Genomic DNA, 13,244 nt, shown 5'->3' on the forward strand with positions numbered 1-13,244 from the left:
TGGATTACGACTATTTTAAGGATAATAAGGTGTGAATCCACTCTTGTGAGTAGTAATCTACACATGAGACAATAAAAAATTTCTTAAGATATGACTATTTTTATGATAATAGAATGTAGAATCCACTCTTGTGTTTAATTGTAGTCTAGATAGGTACAGGAGACAAAGTCCAAAGATACCTGAGGAAACCCAATTAATAAAAAATGCTAGTAATTGTAATAACCGGATGGCCACGCTGGCTCACAGATACGAGACAAATAATCACTTGGATTATCGCAGCACGTCCCAACCCAACCATATTAATTAATTAATTAAAATAATCCTTCTCAAATGATAAAGTATCATTTCAAAATATCATTGTCTCGGGGTGGCGCGTCAGCTCCAAATCTGAAAGTTTCAGCGCACATACAGTGTCCAAACAGTGGCATTTCTGATATTTCCTTCTAGACCAGGGTGCATTACGGAGGGTCGGTCGCAAGATTTATTTCTCTCGCTAGCCCCTCGCGTGCTACCCTTCGTGCCTGCCGGCCAAGGTCGGGTCGCCAACGAAGCGGCGTCGCATTTGCCCATCTCCCTCGCCGGTTACTCTCTCTCTCTCTCTCTCTCTCTCTCTCTCTTACAAATCGTGGTTTATCTCTCTAGTTCTCTATCTCTAGATTCTCTCGTCGGGCCTATTTTCTGAGAGAGGGGCCGAGAGGACTCGGAGCATATTTGCATTACTGTATTGCAGATCACTCCGTCTTCTATTTGTGGTACTCTTTCTCTTCTTCTTCTTCTTCTTCTCTCTATATGAGAATCAATTTGTGTTTTATTTCATGTAATTGATTCTTTAATTATTGATTGAGCTTTACACGGACTTAAATTTGTCAATGAGTGCGAGAAATCAAATTGAAATCTACAGTTTGATTGGAAGAAATTACGTTCTTGTTTAGTGCAGTGCAGGCAAGATCTTGGTTGATCAATGTATTGATGTTTCATTATTAGCTGTGCGGTCAACACTGTGACCCAAGGCCCTTGGACTGAGGGTGCCCCAGTTCCTGCTTAACTATCTCATAACTGTTGAATTTGTCTTTATCGATGTACCGATGGTTCTTTACCAAAAGGGACAAGATCTTGCTGTTTTATGAGTTCCACTTTCTGCTTCTGCGACATATATATATTTAAAATTTGTTATTTGATGCTCAGATCTTTTGTATCATTTTGTTTTATGAAATTTAAATCGGTTTTGAGCTTTGGGAGTAGATTCTGTGATATTGTTATTTACTGTGTAATATTGTCATTTGCTAAAGTGTTTGATTTACATTAAAGTGTGATTAATTATATAGTAATATCACTCGTTTGGCTTATACAATGGGAAGAAAAAGAGGCTAGGCTAGAGTGCATGATATTGTGAGGTGCTGGGCTAGCACCAAGTTTGATTGTTGAGACTACTATGCTAGCTCTACATTGACAAAAGGGGGTGGCAAGCCAACCTGGTTTGTTTCGTTTAATTTTTGGAGAGAACTAGGAAGAATGTTTGAGTTAGGAGTATAATTTAGTAGATAATATCATCATAGTGCATGGGTGTCTTAGCAGGCACCACTAGATCAGAAAAGGAAGATTAGCTCAACTTCTACTTCTGTGTTGAGTTCCTTTTATTTGTAACTATTGCAGCGTAGGCAATTGTCTAAATTCCTGAATGACAAGGGAAAAAAAGAGCAATTGTGTACGAATCATATTTTTAAGAGAAAGGAGTTATTGACATCCAAACACTGTTAGTTTATAATGGCAAATTTTGTCACCATATAACAAGCTGCTGCTGTAGATGGCTGCACTGTGGTTGCATGAAGGGAAAATTAATTCAAATTAAGCTGGTTGAATTTGACATAATGTTTTTTACTTTGATTTTTTGGTAATGCTTATCTGTTCTGGACCTTCTGGTAGTTGGTCTAGAGTAGCCTGGAAGGATCCAACAATAAAAGCTCTCCTTGGATGGAAAATGAATTAGGAATGGAGGGCAATAATAATACACATGGAAGACTGTGTGTGTGTGGGTGTGCACACACCTCCTCACTAGTGCACTTACATGTAAGATGCATTTATGCATTTATAGGTCAAACACTTTTTGGTTTGTAGAATATTACCTGAATTACCATTACATCTGCAGGAAATTATGAACTTTCTCTTCATTGCCTGATAACAATGCTAAAATTGTTTCTTTGGGAGATGGATATGGGTTTAGTTAGAATTTGATTTTTCTTAATTCAAGCGATGATTGTTAAATAAGCTAAATTTTGGTTCAGAAAATTATTTAAAACTCTGCTGCAAACTTATTAAAAGAAGTGCTACAGAGTCTTCTGCATTTTGTCATTTTTTAACACATATTGTTTTGGCTTGAAATTGGTTACAAGTTTCTATACTGTGAGGATATATGTATTGAGAAGATTAAATGCCCTTGATAGGAATTTGAATTTATGTATTTTTGGAATTTACTAATATTTTGTCAAAACTGGAGAACTATCATATGTATTGGTATTGAATGTGCTTTCTATTGTGAGAATGTGATGCAAGTAATTATTGATCATCAAACATGCAGCTAGTAAGCAATTCAAGTTTAATTTTTTCCTACCTGATTGATTATTATATTCTGTGTACTTAACTACTTTGAATGAAATCATAAGTTTGTCCTTGTATTATTAAGAAAAAATGTTTTTAGCCTCTATACTTTTAATAACTACAATTAGGAACTTGTACGTATTAGACTGGTGACATCTAGGGGTGGGCATGGTTTGGTTAATTGAACCATTAACTCCGAACCATTAACCGAATTGAAGTTTCAGTTTGATAGAAAAGGCAAACTGAAACCAAACCATTTAAACGGTTAACTGAAATTCGGTTATATCCAATGGTTAAACGAACCAAACCGTTAAGTATAATTAAAAATTTTACAGTCACTAAAAATTATATTTTTTTCTTTCATAATAATCAACATGTAAATTTAAAATATTTAAAATACAAATTTAAGCATGAATATTAGATTATTACAATTTTTTTAAATTTAAATTATTAAAATTTTATATGATATTATATATAATATGCATTTTTTTATGTATATTTATAGTATATTGGTTTGGTTCGGTCAATTGTGGTTTGAATGGGCTGAACCAAAACCGAACTGATAACTGAAAAAATTAAAAATTCCAAACCTAAACTGAACCAAAACAATGGTTAACCAATTTTTCGGTAAAGTTTAGTTCCGTTTTGCGGTTTGGTTCAGTTTTTCGGTTTTCCTTGCCCACCCTTGGTGACATATTTTCTTTTTCTTTTCTTTTTTATTAAGAGGTGCGACTCAAAATCATTAGCCAGTAGGGAGGAAAGACGTGTGAATAGATAGTTTTATGCTGTCTCATACTGTGCAAGAGGTCAAACTAGTCTGGTTTATGCTCCCATAAGTGCATGAATTTAAGAAATCCAGCAAGCTATCTTATTTCGTGTGCTGGATGTATTGTTTTGAGGCAGCACTTTGGGAAGGAGAGGCTGATGTTGCTTTTATCAATGCCAGTTGTATGAGGGATATCAAGATTGAACTGAATCTGTATTCTATGATACTAAATCATTTTGTTAGTTGCGGAGTACTTGCTTTGATGAGTTTGATTGTCCATTCATATGTTTCTTGGATACTGTGAGTTGATTATTATTATTAATTTTTTTTTTTTTACCTTGGCTTCAGATTTTTAGCTCCATAGTGATGTCGGATAAAGCTCTCAAGGATCTTAATATGTTACCTGAGTCTGAAAGGAAGAATGAGAGCTCCAGTGAGGAGAGTGCTAAGCCTCCCATTGGGAGTAAGAATGAAACTTTTAAAGAGTGGCAGGGGAAGAACTCCGCCATGTCAGTTTCAACTCATAACAATGGACATGGAATTGTGAATTCTGGAGTTGATATAGGAAATGCAGAAGTAGAATATATTGAATCTGAGAACTTGATTGATCTAGAGGATGTGGCTACAAGTCTAAAGGTATTTCAGAATTTTTTGATTTCTTCTCATGGTGCTTGGCATAAAAGTGTTAAATATATCGGCTCTTCTGTGCTCAACTGTTGATATGACATGCATGCATTCTTGTTTCTTGTATTAGACACTCTTGGCTGGACTGGACTCTAAAGACTGGGTCTTGGTGTGTGAAGCTCTGAATAATGTCCGCAGATTATCAATATTTCACAAGGAAGCAATACGTGATATGCTGTAAGTCCCAAATTCTTGCATTGATAATCCGAGTAAAAACAACTGTTTGATACTGATTTTCTTTGTTCTGATTTGATGGGTTGATCCTTTCGTTTCTATCCTTGAGAAAGTGCCATTCATTGATATCATTATGCCGAACAGGGGGGATGTGATCTTGCTTATTGTGAAGTCACTGAAGAATCCAAGAAGTGCCGTTTGTAAAACTGCAATTATGACATCGGCAGATCTTTTCAATGCATATAGTGATCATATAATTGATTTTCTTGACCCAATGGTAACATTTTTTTTCTTTAAATAAATTTAGTTTGTTTCCAAAAAAAATTATTTAACTTGAGCTGTTGTTTTAATTTCCTTACTCTTTTGTGAATCATTCTCGTCCTTACACCTGAATCAATTTCTTGGGTCCAGCTTGTGCAGCTTCTTCTCAAGTCTTCACAAGATAAGCGATTTGTATGCGAGGCAGCTGAGAGAGCTCTGCTGGCAATGACTACTTGGGTTTCCCCCATTTTGTTGTTACCAAAACTGCAACCATATCTTAAGAATAAGAATCCTAGAATTCGAGCGAAGGCATCCATGTGCTTTTGCCGAAGTGTGCCACGGCTGGTATGAAATAGGAATTAGTTATGCTTCTTGATATTATGTTTGATTAGTGGAACTTACCTATCTCAGACTGGTATTTTTTTTCCTCTTTGGAGCGATAGAGAGAAACATTTTTGAATTTATATTTCCTTCTAACCACCAACATTCACCTTTTTTTTGGCTGATCTGCTGTTAGTTCTTGTCTTTCATAGTTCATACTTGACTGGGTTCTCAGAAAGAACAAGAGAAAAGGGAAATAAAATGTTTTGGGAACTGTTTTGCTCACGAGGAACTTCATAGATCCTTGGGGAAATACTCAAATGAGATCTAACATTTGCTAGTGCATATAACATGGATTATTTTGTTTCCTTGTTTTTCAGACATCCTTTTGAACCTTGCCTCACCGACTCTGACCTAAATTATCATCAATGTCTGTAATGTTTTTTATTTGATTTCAGCAAAGGATTCATTGTTATGAGTTCATTTTACTTGCACTTTGAATTACTTTTTGCCATTATATAGGTTTCAAAATTTACCTATCTGCTTCCTGAATCTTTTAATTTTTTTTTTCCTGCTGATTTTGGATGTATTATCATTGTAATCTGATACGTTAATCATTACAATTTTAACATGAAGCTATGCTATCTTTTATGAAGTTGAACAGTTTCTCAAACCTTGGTTTTTTCTTGACCATGCAAGAGCCCTGCATAGAGTCGTCAGTCCTTAGTTTTCTAAAAGGGAAAAATGTTATAAGATTCAGGTCTCATTTTTTTCTTACATGTAAACTTTTTCCAGTGGAGCTGGAAATTCATTTTAGTATAAGTGATGTTGGACAAGTGAGAGAATTTAGATATAGAGAGAGAATTGAGAAAATCTAGCAGTAGCAGCAGCAGCAGGAGGAGGAGAAGAAGAGAAAGTCAGAATAGAGGCAAAACATAACAGAGATGGGAGAGGAAGAAGAAGAAGAAGAAGAAGAAGAAGAAAGAAAAAGGAAGAGGAAACAGAAAGGAAGAAGAAGAAAAAGATAAGTAGGAATCCTGCAGGAGAAAGGGGAGGGGGGGAACGCAGCGGTTCTGATTTCAAAATGATAACCGTACGTCAACTTGCATGTCCAGCAGTTATACCACTACTACTGCCAACACATATTTAGATAAAACCGACCTAAAATAGAAGTCCTAGCTACCAAATAAACATCTAAAGTTCTCCATCAAACTCCCCTTGTTAGAGAAAACTCGACTTCAAGTTTTGTAATGGCATAGTAGCTTTAACTCCACATGTGGGAACGAAGTCAAACATGTAGGCAAATCAAGGGGAGGCATGGTCTGCATTGCATTATCAATCAACCTTGGAGACTATCTAGAAGATCCTCCAACTGCAAGTAGCATAGAAGGCTACAAATGCCCTCTGATAAAGTAACAAGCCCTCCAAACAAAATCAATTTAATTTCCAAATCTACTGGCAGCTCAAGCAAATATACATTTGGTCCACATTCTATAATGATGGACAATGTTTCACTGGATTTGGTTAAGGAAAATGTAGAGGGAGAAGATGAGAGGTATGGAGGCACAATTTTTTTGAGTTGAGGAGAAATAATCTCAAGGGGACTTTCAAAAATAGGTTCTATGGTTAAAGAATTTTCAACAAACTCTGGATCAGATAATGTTCCTCACTCTTTGGGTGAGAAATGGAATATTGAGGTTGAAGAGCAAGGTCATTGACAAATATATCAGTCCTAGACTCCTAGTAATTGGCAATTCATCTTGCTGTTCATTGCAAGTCTCAACAACCAAGTTTGGTGACAAATCAAGGTCCATCTAAGGTCTAGATCCTCCAACAGTGCTTAGGGTCACTAAAAACAAGTCTACAACCTCATTTTGAGAAGATTCATGACTCACATCCACAGAAGAATAAAAAACTGTCCACTAGTTATATGCAAATCATTTATGTAATCATGATATTCTATTATGCAACAATTTGGATGGGTACTTTTGAGATCCTCAACTAGTTGTCAACTAGTTGAGTTTTCTCTTGAACATCTTGGGTGGGCCTAGGACTACCTTGTGATCATTGAGAAGCTATTCTTGACTGATGAAATTCTTGAAAATAGGAAGTGGGTTATGGGTTGTTAGCTGGAAAAATTTCTCGGCTTCCAAAGCCGTATGGTAAGCCTCAGATAGAATAGTGGGACATTGTCAAACATTATATACCTTCTGATTTCATCCCTCAACCCCTTCTAGGACAAAATTAACATTTTAGGTTCCTTATTCGGAAAAGCGGAACTTGAACTTCTCACTCGAGCATCTGACTCATCCCTCTCGCGAGCAAGCGGGCTTGAACCGTTCCTATCTCCAACGTAAGCGCTAAGCCCATGAAGTCAGTCCTTCTATGCCAGTAAGTCAGTTCATAATGGAAATGTGCAACCGCATGATAAGTATCATGTAGAGCAATGTCTAGCCCAGAATTTGCCGGGACTATTCCAGTGAGTCCTCCTATGATGAACAAAAAGATGGACCCTACAGCAAATAACATGGGTGTTTTGTATTGTATCGAACCCATCCATAAATAATTGATCCATTCAGGAAGTGGAGATCGATTGCACCTAATTGGTTCATGGGGGAGCCGCAGCAATCATTTATTTCTGTCTCTAAATTTCAGGTATTTATTGGTGACACTAAGAAATTTGTCTAATACTATACTGTTGGTCCAGAAATTTTTGAAAATTGCCAACTAGGTAGGAACTGCATATACAGAACTGACTCATTTTTTTTTCGCCAACTGGAGAGTAATATGGACCGATGCAAGTTCAGACAAGTACCAAATAGATAAGCAACATTTAAATCAATTTTTTTGGAGCCCAAGTAGTGTAAGTTCATACAATGTTACCAAAAGGACCTTGCTTTGACTTTGTAATTTTGAGTAATTCATCAAATATTTCACTTCAATTTCTCACATATCCTCCAAGAAAACTCCACTTGTAAACTTGGATGAGAGTGTTGGCAGGCTGAACTTATCCTCGAAAAATATGTATTAAACAATGGAATATGGATTTCTTCAAACCAAGATCAAAATCTAGCAAAGGACAACTAAATTGTTGCAGTAAATCTTGAAACACAGGTTGGGCCTCAATCTGAATGCTGGAAAGCTGTCAAAACTCTGAAAAATTTGTGTTGGCAGTCCAATATCTCAAGCTAACTTCCCATTTTCCCAAGTTTGAAAATAAAAGCTCACAAAATGCAGCAAATGAGGTCTAAATGCATTGTTGGTGCTGAAATTATCCTCCAAACATGTTTCACAGGCTAACACTTGAATTTCTTCTAAATCATGCTTCAAAATCTCAAGGAAAACCCAATTTATTGTGGCTGGAAACAATTTCTTGCTAGTTTGAAAGCAGGAGAAGACCCTGGTAGTTTCTCAGTCGTAGGTCACCGGTGTGTGGGGTGCGTGTGCTGCTGGCATGGCTCCTCTGGTGATGAAACTCTGGTTGGTGGCAGATCAACTGTTGGGTACTTGAATAGTGGTGGTGGTGTTGAGTGAATACTGCCAGATCTTTTAGCTTTCAGAAGGGGTCAGCTGTAACACCTTTAAGTGGTGCGCAGGCCCTTGCCCCTTGGTTGCAGGTGAAATTGCAGGGAGGTGTTTTTCGGTGGTGTCTGTGATAGCGTAGGAGGTGTTGAGAAATTCTTGCTGGGAGTTGAGGTTTCAAACCAGTGGCAAAACTGTAATTTTCTGGAAAAGTTGCAGGCGAACAGTGCTTGCAATTTCTGAACCTTGACTGGCTGCATGGAGATTGTGATTTGCTCTGATGCCAATTTGATGTAGGACAAGTGAGAATTTAGATATAGAGAGAGAATTGAGAGAATTAGAAGAAGAAGAAGAAGAAGAAGAAGAAGAAGAAGAAGAGGAGGAGGAGGAGGAGGAGGAGAAAGTCAGAACAGAGGCAGGACATAACAGGGATGAGAGAGCAAGAAGAAGATGAAGAAAGAAGAAGAAGGAAGAAGAAGATAAGGAGGAATCCTGGAGAGAGAGAGAGAGAGAGAGAGTGAACCTGCAGCAGTTCTGATTTTAAAATGAGAATATACATCAACTTGTATGTCCAGCACTCATGCCACTACTACTACTGACACATGGTTACATTAAAACCCTAATAAAACAAGAATTAAAAAATAACCCCAAAGTACTTAAATACACAAAATAAACCTAAATTAGCCAAACTTCTAAAATAATCAGAAATATCACAACCTAAAATAAAAGTCCTAGTGTTAAAATAAATAAAATTGTATTATTCTAGAATTGATTGCAAAATGTTATCTTTACAGTGGTATTTATACTAGTATATAAAATGAAAAATACAACTGAATTAATAACTAAACTAACCACTAACAGATTAACAACTAAACTAACAATTAACAAATTAACAACTCTAATACACACCCTCAAGATGGAGATCATGAATAATGATTTAACATCTCCATCTTGGAGTTAAAAAAAACTTCCATTGATGAGAAGCATGGCAGCAGCAAAGAAGGCAACGGCGGAGATGATCCGTAGGAGAGGATGCTGATGTCTAGAGCAGGTGTGACGTGCCAGCAAAGAAAAAAATTGCTGCGAAGTGAAGATAAAAAATATGGCCAAAAACAAAGGAAAATCCTGTAAAAATTTTCTTCAAAAATCAAGAAACTCCAAGAGATCAATTGTCTTTGAGAAGGAGTGACGAAACACGGCATAGCCGGAGCGGGAATGGCTGACCAGCAGATCAGACCCAATACGAGTGAGCCGGAGACGAGACGGAGACGACGACATGGACTAGCAGATCAAACCAGAGATGAGAGTGGAGAGCTGCGAAGTCACTTTGAAGTGCGAAACTCCTGACTGGCAATTTTTGCAACAAAAAAAAATTAAAGAAAAACAAAGGTACTGAGCTGCATTCTAACATGGGTGCCGGAATAAGGACACCGGAGCCGGAGAAGCATCTGGTAAGCCCGAGTTCGCGAGAGAATCTTGACATTGATGTCCTTCTTGCAAGAAATCGAGTAAAATTACTGGGAATCAGTGCTTTAACTGAGATAATAGAACAATAGATATGGAAGGAATTTCCTGAAGACCTATTCAGAATTCCAATTGCCACATTTTTTTTTTTTTTTTTAACTAATAACAACAAACAACATCTTTGCTCAATTGATAGATTAACAATCAGAGATAAAACAAAATTCCATCCAGACTTCAAAGAAAAACCTGAACAAGACCAAGAAGCCGATGCTTGGTTCATTGGATTCACCCATGTAATTGGGTTCACGAAAGTATATCCACAAACTATTGGAGGCTTGCAACACCCAGACTGAAGAGGCGAGATTCAGGCGGCGAAGAACTGATCGGCTTAACTTGGGTAGAGGCTTTACAACTTAGGTTTTGAACCAAGTGAATTTCTTGACAATTTCTGACCAGTATTGTAATTTGAACTACTAGAGAACCTAAAAAAACTAAAGCACCAGCAAGCTTGGAAATGCAGTTAAAAGCTTCTTGAAGAGCCACACTTCCAGGGACATGTAGGTATTGAGACTGGTAGATAGAATTGTCAGCAAATGAAGCAAAATGGGAAAATAAACGACTCCCGATTCCATATGAATTGAGGGGATCCGTGGGAACAATGTATGGAGACCCACCATCAAGATCCATAAAAAAGAACCAGCTGTTACGCATATTCTGTTATGCCTTGCTTACTATAAGATAGGGACTCCTGAAAACCTTTTAATGAGGGAAATCACACACAGAAGGCACACATTAAACACTTGAGAAAACAATGCTAGAGGGCTCCGTAGCGAGATCAAGATGACTTGCGAACGAAGAAAAGAAGGAATGGGGGTGCACTTAGTTTACGCCGGATTAAAGGAACAATGATTATGAATGTGGGAATTAGGGCTTTGCCATGCGCATTGCAGAGAGAGAGAGAGAGAGAGCAGAAATGAATATGCTAGTTGGAAGGGGGAAGAGGAAACCAAAGAAGTGAAAACGAAATGAGAAATGCCAAAACAAAGAAAACAAGAATAGAAGATCATTGAGACGGGCAATTTCAAATCTCGCAAAATACTGAACGCCTCACCCATCCGACTCTTTGGCACCTCTAGAACAACAAAGCAGTAAGGAATCCACCACTCCGGGTGAACTGTCGTTTTGATAATCCGGTTTCAGAGGCAACCATCTGCGACAGAGCCGCGGTGACTGCCCATCACGAGAACGACGAACTGGGGTTCCAAGAACCCGGTTTTAGAGGCATCATCAAGAAGCTTCAAAGGCTTTGACGTGAGGAGTGATCCTGATTGTGAACGGGAACCCATGAATCTTGATTGCAAGAATGGTTTACTTGCTCTTCGAACGCTGGAAGCTGAACTTGAAGTAGTCACCGCCAGTGGCGACGACATCGATGGAATCTGGAGCCGCGGACATGGCGAACATGGGGGATTGCAGTGGGAAGAGATCGTAAAGCATTAAGAGAGCGTCAGAGCGGAGCGGAGAGTGCTCTGAGAGGCGAGACTGCAAGTGGAACTCGTGCAGGGAACAGCGGAAGAACTCAAGTTTTCTTGAAACTGAGAGAGAGAGAGGAAGAAAATGCTTTGATACCATGTTAAAATAAATAAAATTGTATTATTCCGGAATTGATTACAAAATGTTATCTTTACAGTGGCATTTATACTAGTATATAAAATGAAAAATACAACTGAATTAATAACTAAACTAACAACTAACAAATTAACAACTAAACTAACAATTAACAAATTAACAACTCTAATACCTAGCTACCAAATAAACATCTAAAATTCTCCATTGGTGGTTGACCATCAAAAAGTTTTTGAAGCTTTGATTTTAAAACATCCACCTTGTTGGTTGCCACAATGAAACCATGAAGCCTGAACTCCCACTTGGTGGGATTTGCTACATGAGTCCTTTTATTTCATTTTGTATGATTGAGGGAAATATCCTTAGAAAGTTGCAGTGTTAAATGTTTTTAAATTTGTCAATTTTTTTGAGTGTCCCTTTTATATTTATTTATTTTTCTCAGTGGTGAGTTCCAGTGATCAAATTTTAGTCCTTTTTAGTTATTAGATGATTAAAACTCTTGGTAAGCCCAATTGGGAAATCTAGACTTCCCCCAACCCCAAAACCAATAGGGTAAAAAAAAAAAAAAAAAAAAAAGAAAATAAAAACTTGAACAAAAATCTGTGGTATGCTAGCAGGTATATATCAGACTATCAATATGTGAGAAGAAGGTAGAGCTGTACAAGAGATTTACATTCGTTATTTTTAAAAATATTTTTTCATTTAAAGTAATAGACTAGTACATTTTATTTTATATTTGGTAATTATTATTTTTTAAAAAGAATTTTATATTCTTGACCTGTTAACTGTGTATTTATTTATTCACTTGATTCAATTTTCTATTAATTTTCAATTTGTTCATTATGAGTTTTGCTTTTTATATGATCCGCAGGGAGTGGAAGGAATAAAAGCTTATGGAATCGACCAATTAATCCAAGTAGCAGCATCTCAGCTCAGCGACCAGCTTCCTGAGTCTAGGGAGGCTGCTCGGACCCTTCTTTTGGAGCTGCAATTTGTATATGAAACGTCTCATGTTCCCATGGTATCTGATACTCCGGGAGTGGGTTCTTGGGAGCACTTCTGTCAATCAAAACTCTCTCCTTTAAGTGCACAAGCAGTCCTTCGTGTGACCGGCATTGCTCGAGAAGGTCTACTATTGGGTTCATGACATGAGGTATATACAAGATAGATTGTTTTCAATGAGTATCGTCTCTTACTGCTTATCATGTTTCTGTACCGAATTTTGGGGAGGAACCTTGTGGTGCCCTTGGCAACTGCACTGCGCGCTCCAGAGGTTTTAGTTTGGTTCACATCCTTGTAAATCCTGTGAAATGCTGACATGTTTGGAAATATGGTTGAAGCATGTCTCTGGAGTCAGAGCTAGAATTTTTACCATATATATACATATTGTTTTACTGCTAGCCTTCATTTCCTGAATGATGGATGATTTGTTGTATTGTTCATTTTCCTTGTTCCAATCTTTTGTACTCATGCTTGCAACTGATGACAAGTGTTGGAAGACTGGGACTTAAAAGGTATATTGTTACTTGTTAAGCACAATTCAAATGATCAAGTTTATTTTAGAGGCCGAATTACTTATGGGCTGGGTATTGAATATCTGCATCATTTCATCTTCCTCATTCTCAATATTTGTATGTTTCGACTATCTGGTTGGTGCAGATTGCAGACTTAATTTACCAACACATGGGGTACTGTTTTATTAGATTATTGAAGCTTTAAAGGCTGCATTTGGTATTAGAGAAATGCATATATATATATATATATATATATATATATATATATATATAATGGTTTTTATTTTGGAAATTTATAAAATATTCTGTTTGCTTAG

At 37.1% G+C, this 13,244-nt stretch overlaps 1 protein-coding gene across 2 annotated transcripts; it reads left to right on the top strand.

The window, feature by feature from the left end:
* Positions 1 to 419: 419 nt before the first annotated feature.
* On the top strand, positions 420 to 12,975 carry LOC131168037 (uncharacterized). Of its 2 annotated transcripts, XM_058127208.1 has the most exons (7): positions 493 to 581; positions 657 to 752; positions 3,710 to 3,997; positions 4,116 to 4,222; positions 4,364 to 4,496; positions 4,631 to 4,825; positions 12,285 to 12,975. In XM_058127208.1, the coding sequence occupies exons 3-7, from the start codon at positions 3,728 to 3,730 to the stop codon at positions 12,558 to 12,560; spliced, it is 981 nt and encodes a 326-aa protein (XP_057983191.1). In that variant the 5' UTR covers positions 493 to 581; positions 657 to 752; positions 3,710 to 3,727; the 3' UTR covers positions 12,561 to 12,975. The 2 variants fall into 2 exon arrangements, with proteins under 2 accessions (XP_057983190.1, XP_057983191.1); XM_058127207.1 differs by having other exon boundaries at positions 420 to 752.
* The last annotated feature ends 269 nt before the right edge of the window (positions 12,976 to 13,244 follow it).

This window comes from Malania oleifera, chromosome 11, assembly GCF_029873635.1.
Source record: "Malania oleifera isolate guangnan ecotype guangnan chromosome 11, ASM2987363v1, whole genome shotgun sequence".
Lineage (NCBI taxonomy): Eukaryota > Viridiplantae > Streptophyta > Magnoliopsida > Santalales > Ximeniaceae > Malania > Malania oleifera.

Coding starts and splice junctions, on each gene's coding strand:
- LOC131168037 (XM_058127207.1), top strand. CDS start 3,728: ATGTCGGATAAAGCTCTCAAGGATCTTAATATGTTACCTGAGTCTGAA. Junction 3,998..4,115: donor ATGTGGCTACAAGTCTAAAG/GTATTTCAGAAT, acceptor TTCTTGTATTAG/ACACTCTTGGCTGGACTGGA. Junction 4,826..12,284: donor GCCGAAGTGTGCCACGGCTG/GTATGAAATAGG, acceptor TATGATCCGCAG/GGAGTGGAAGGAATAAAAGC.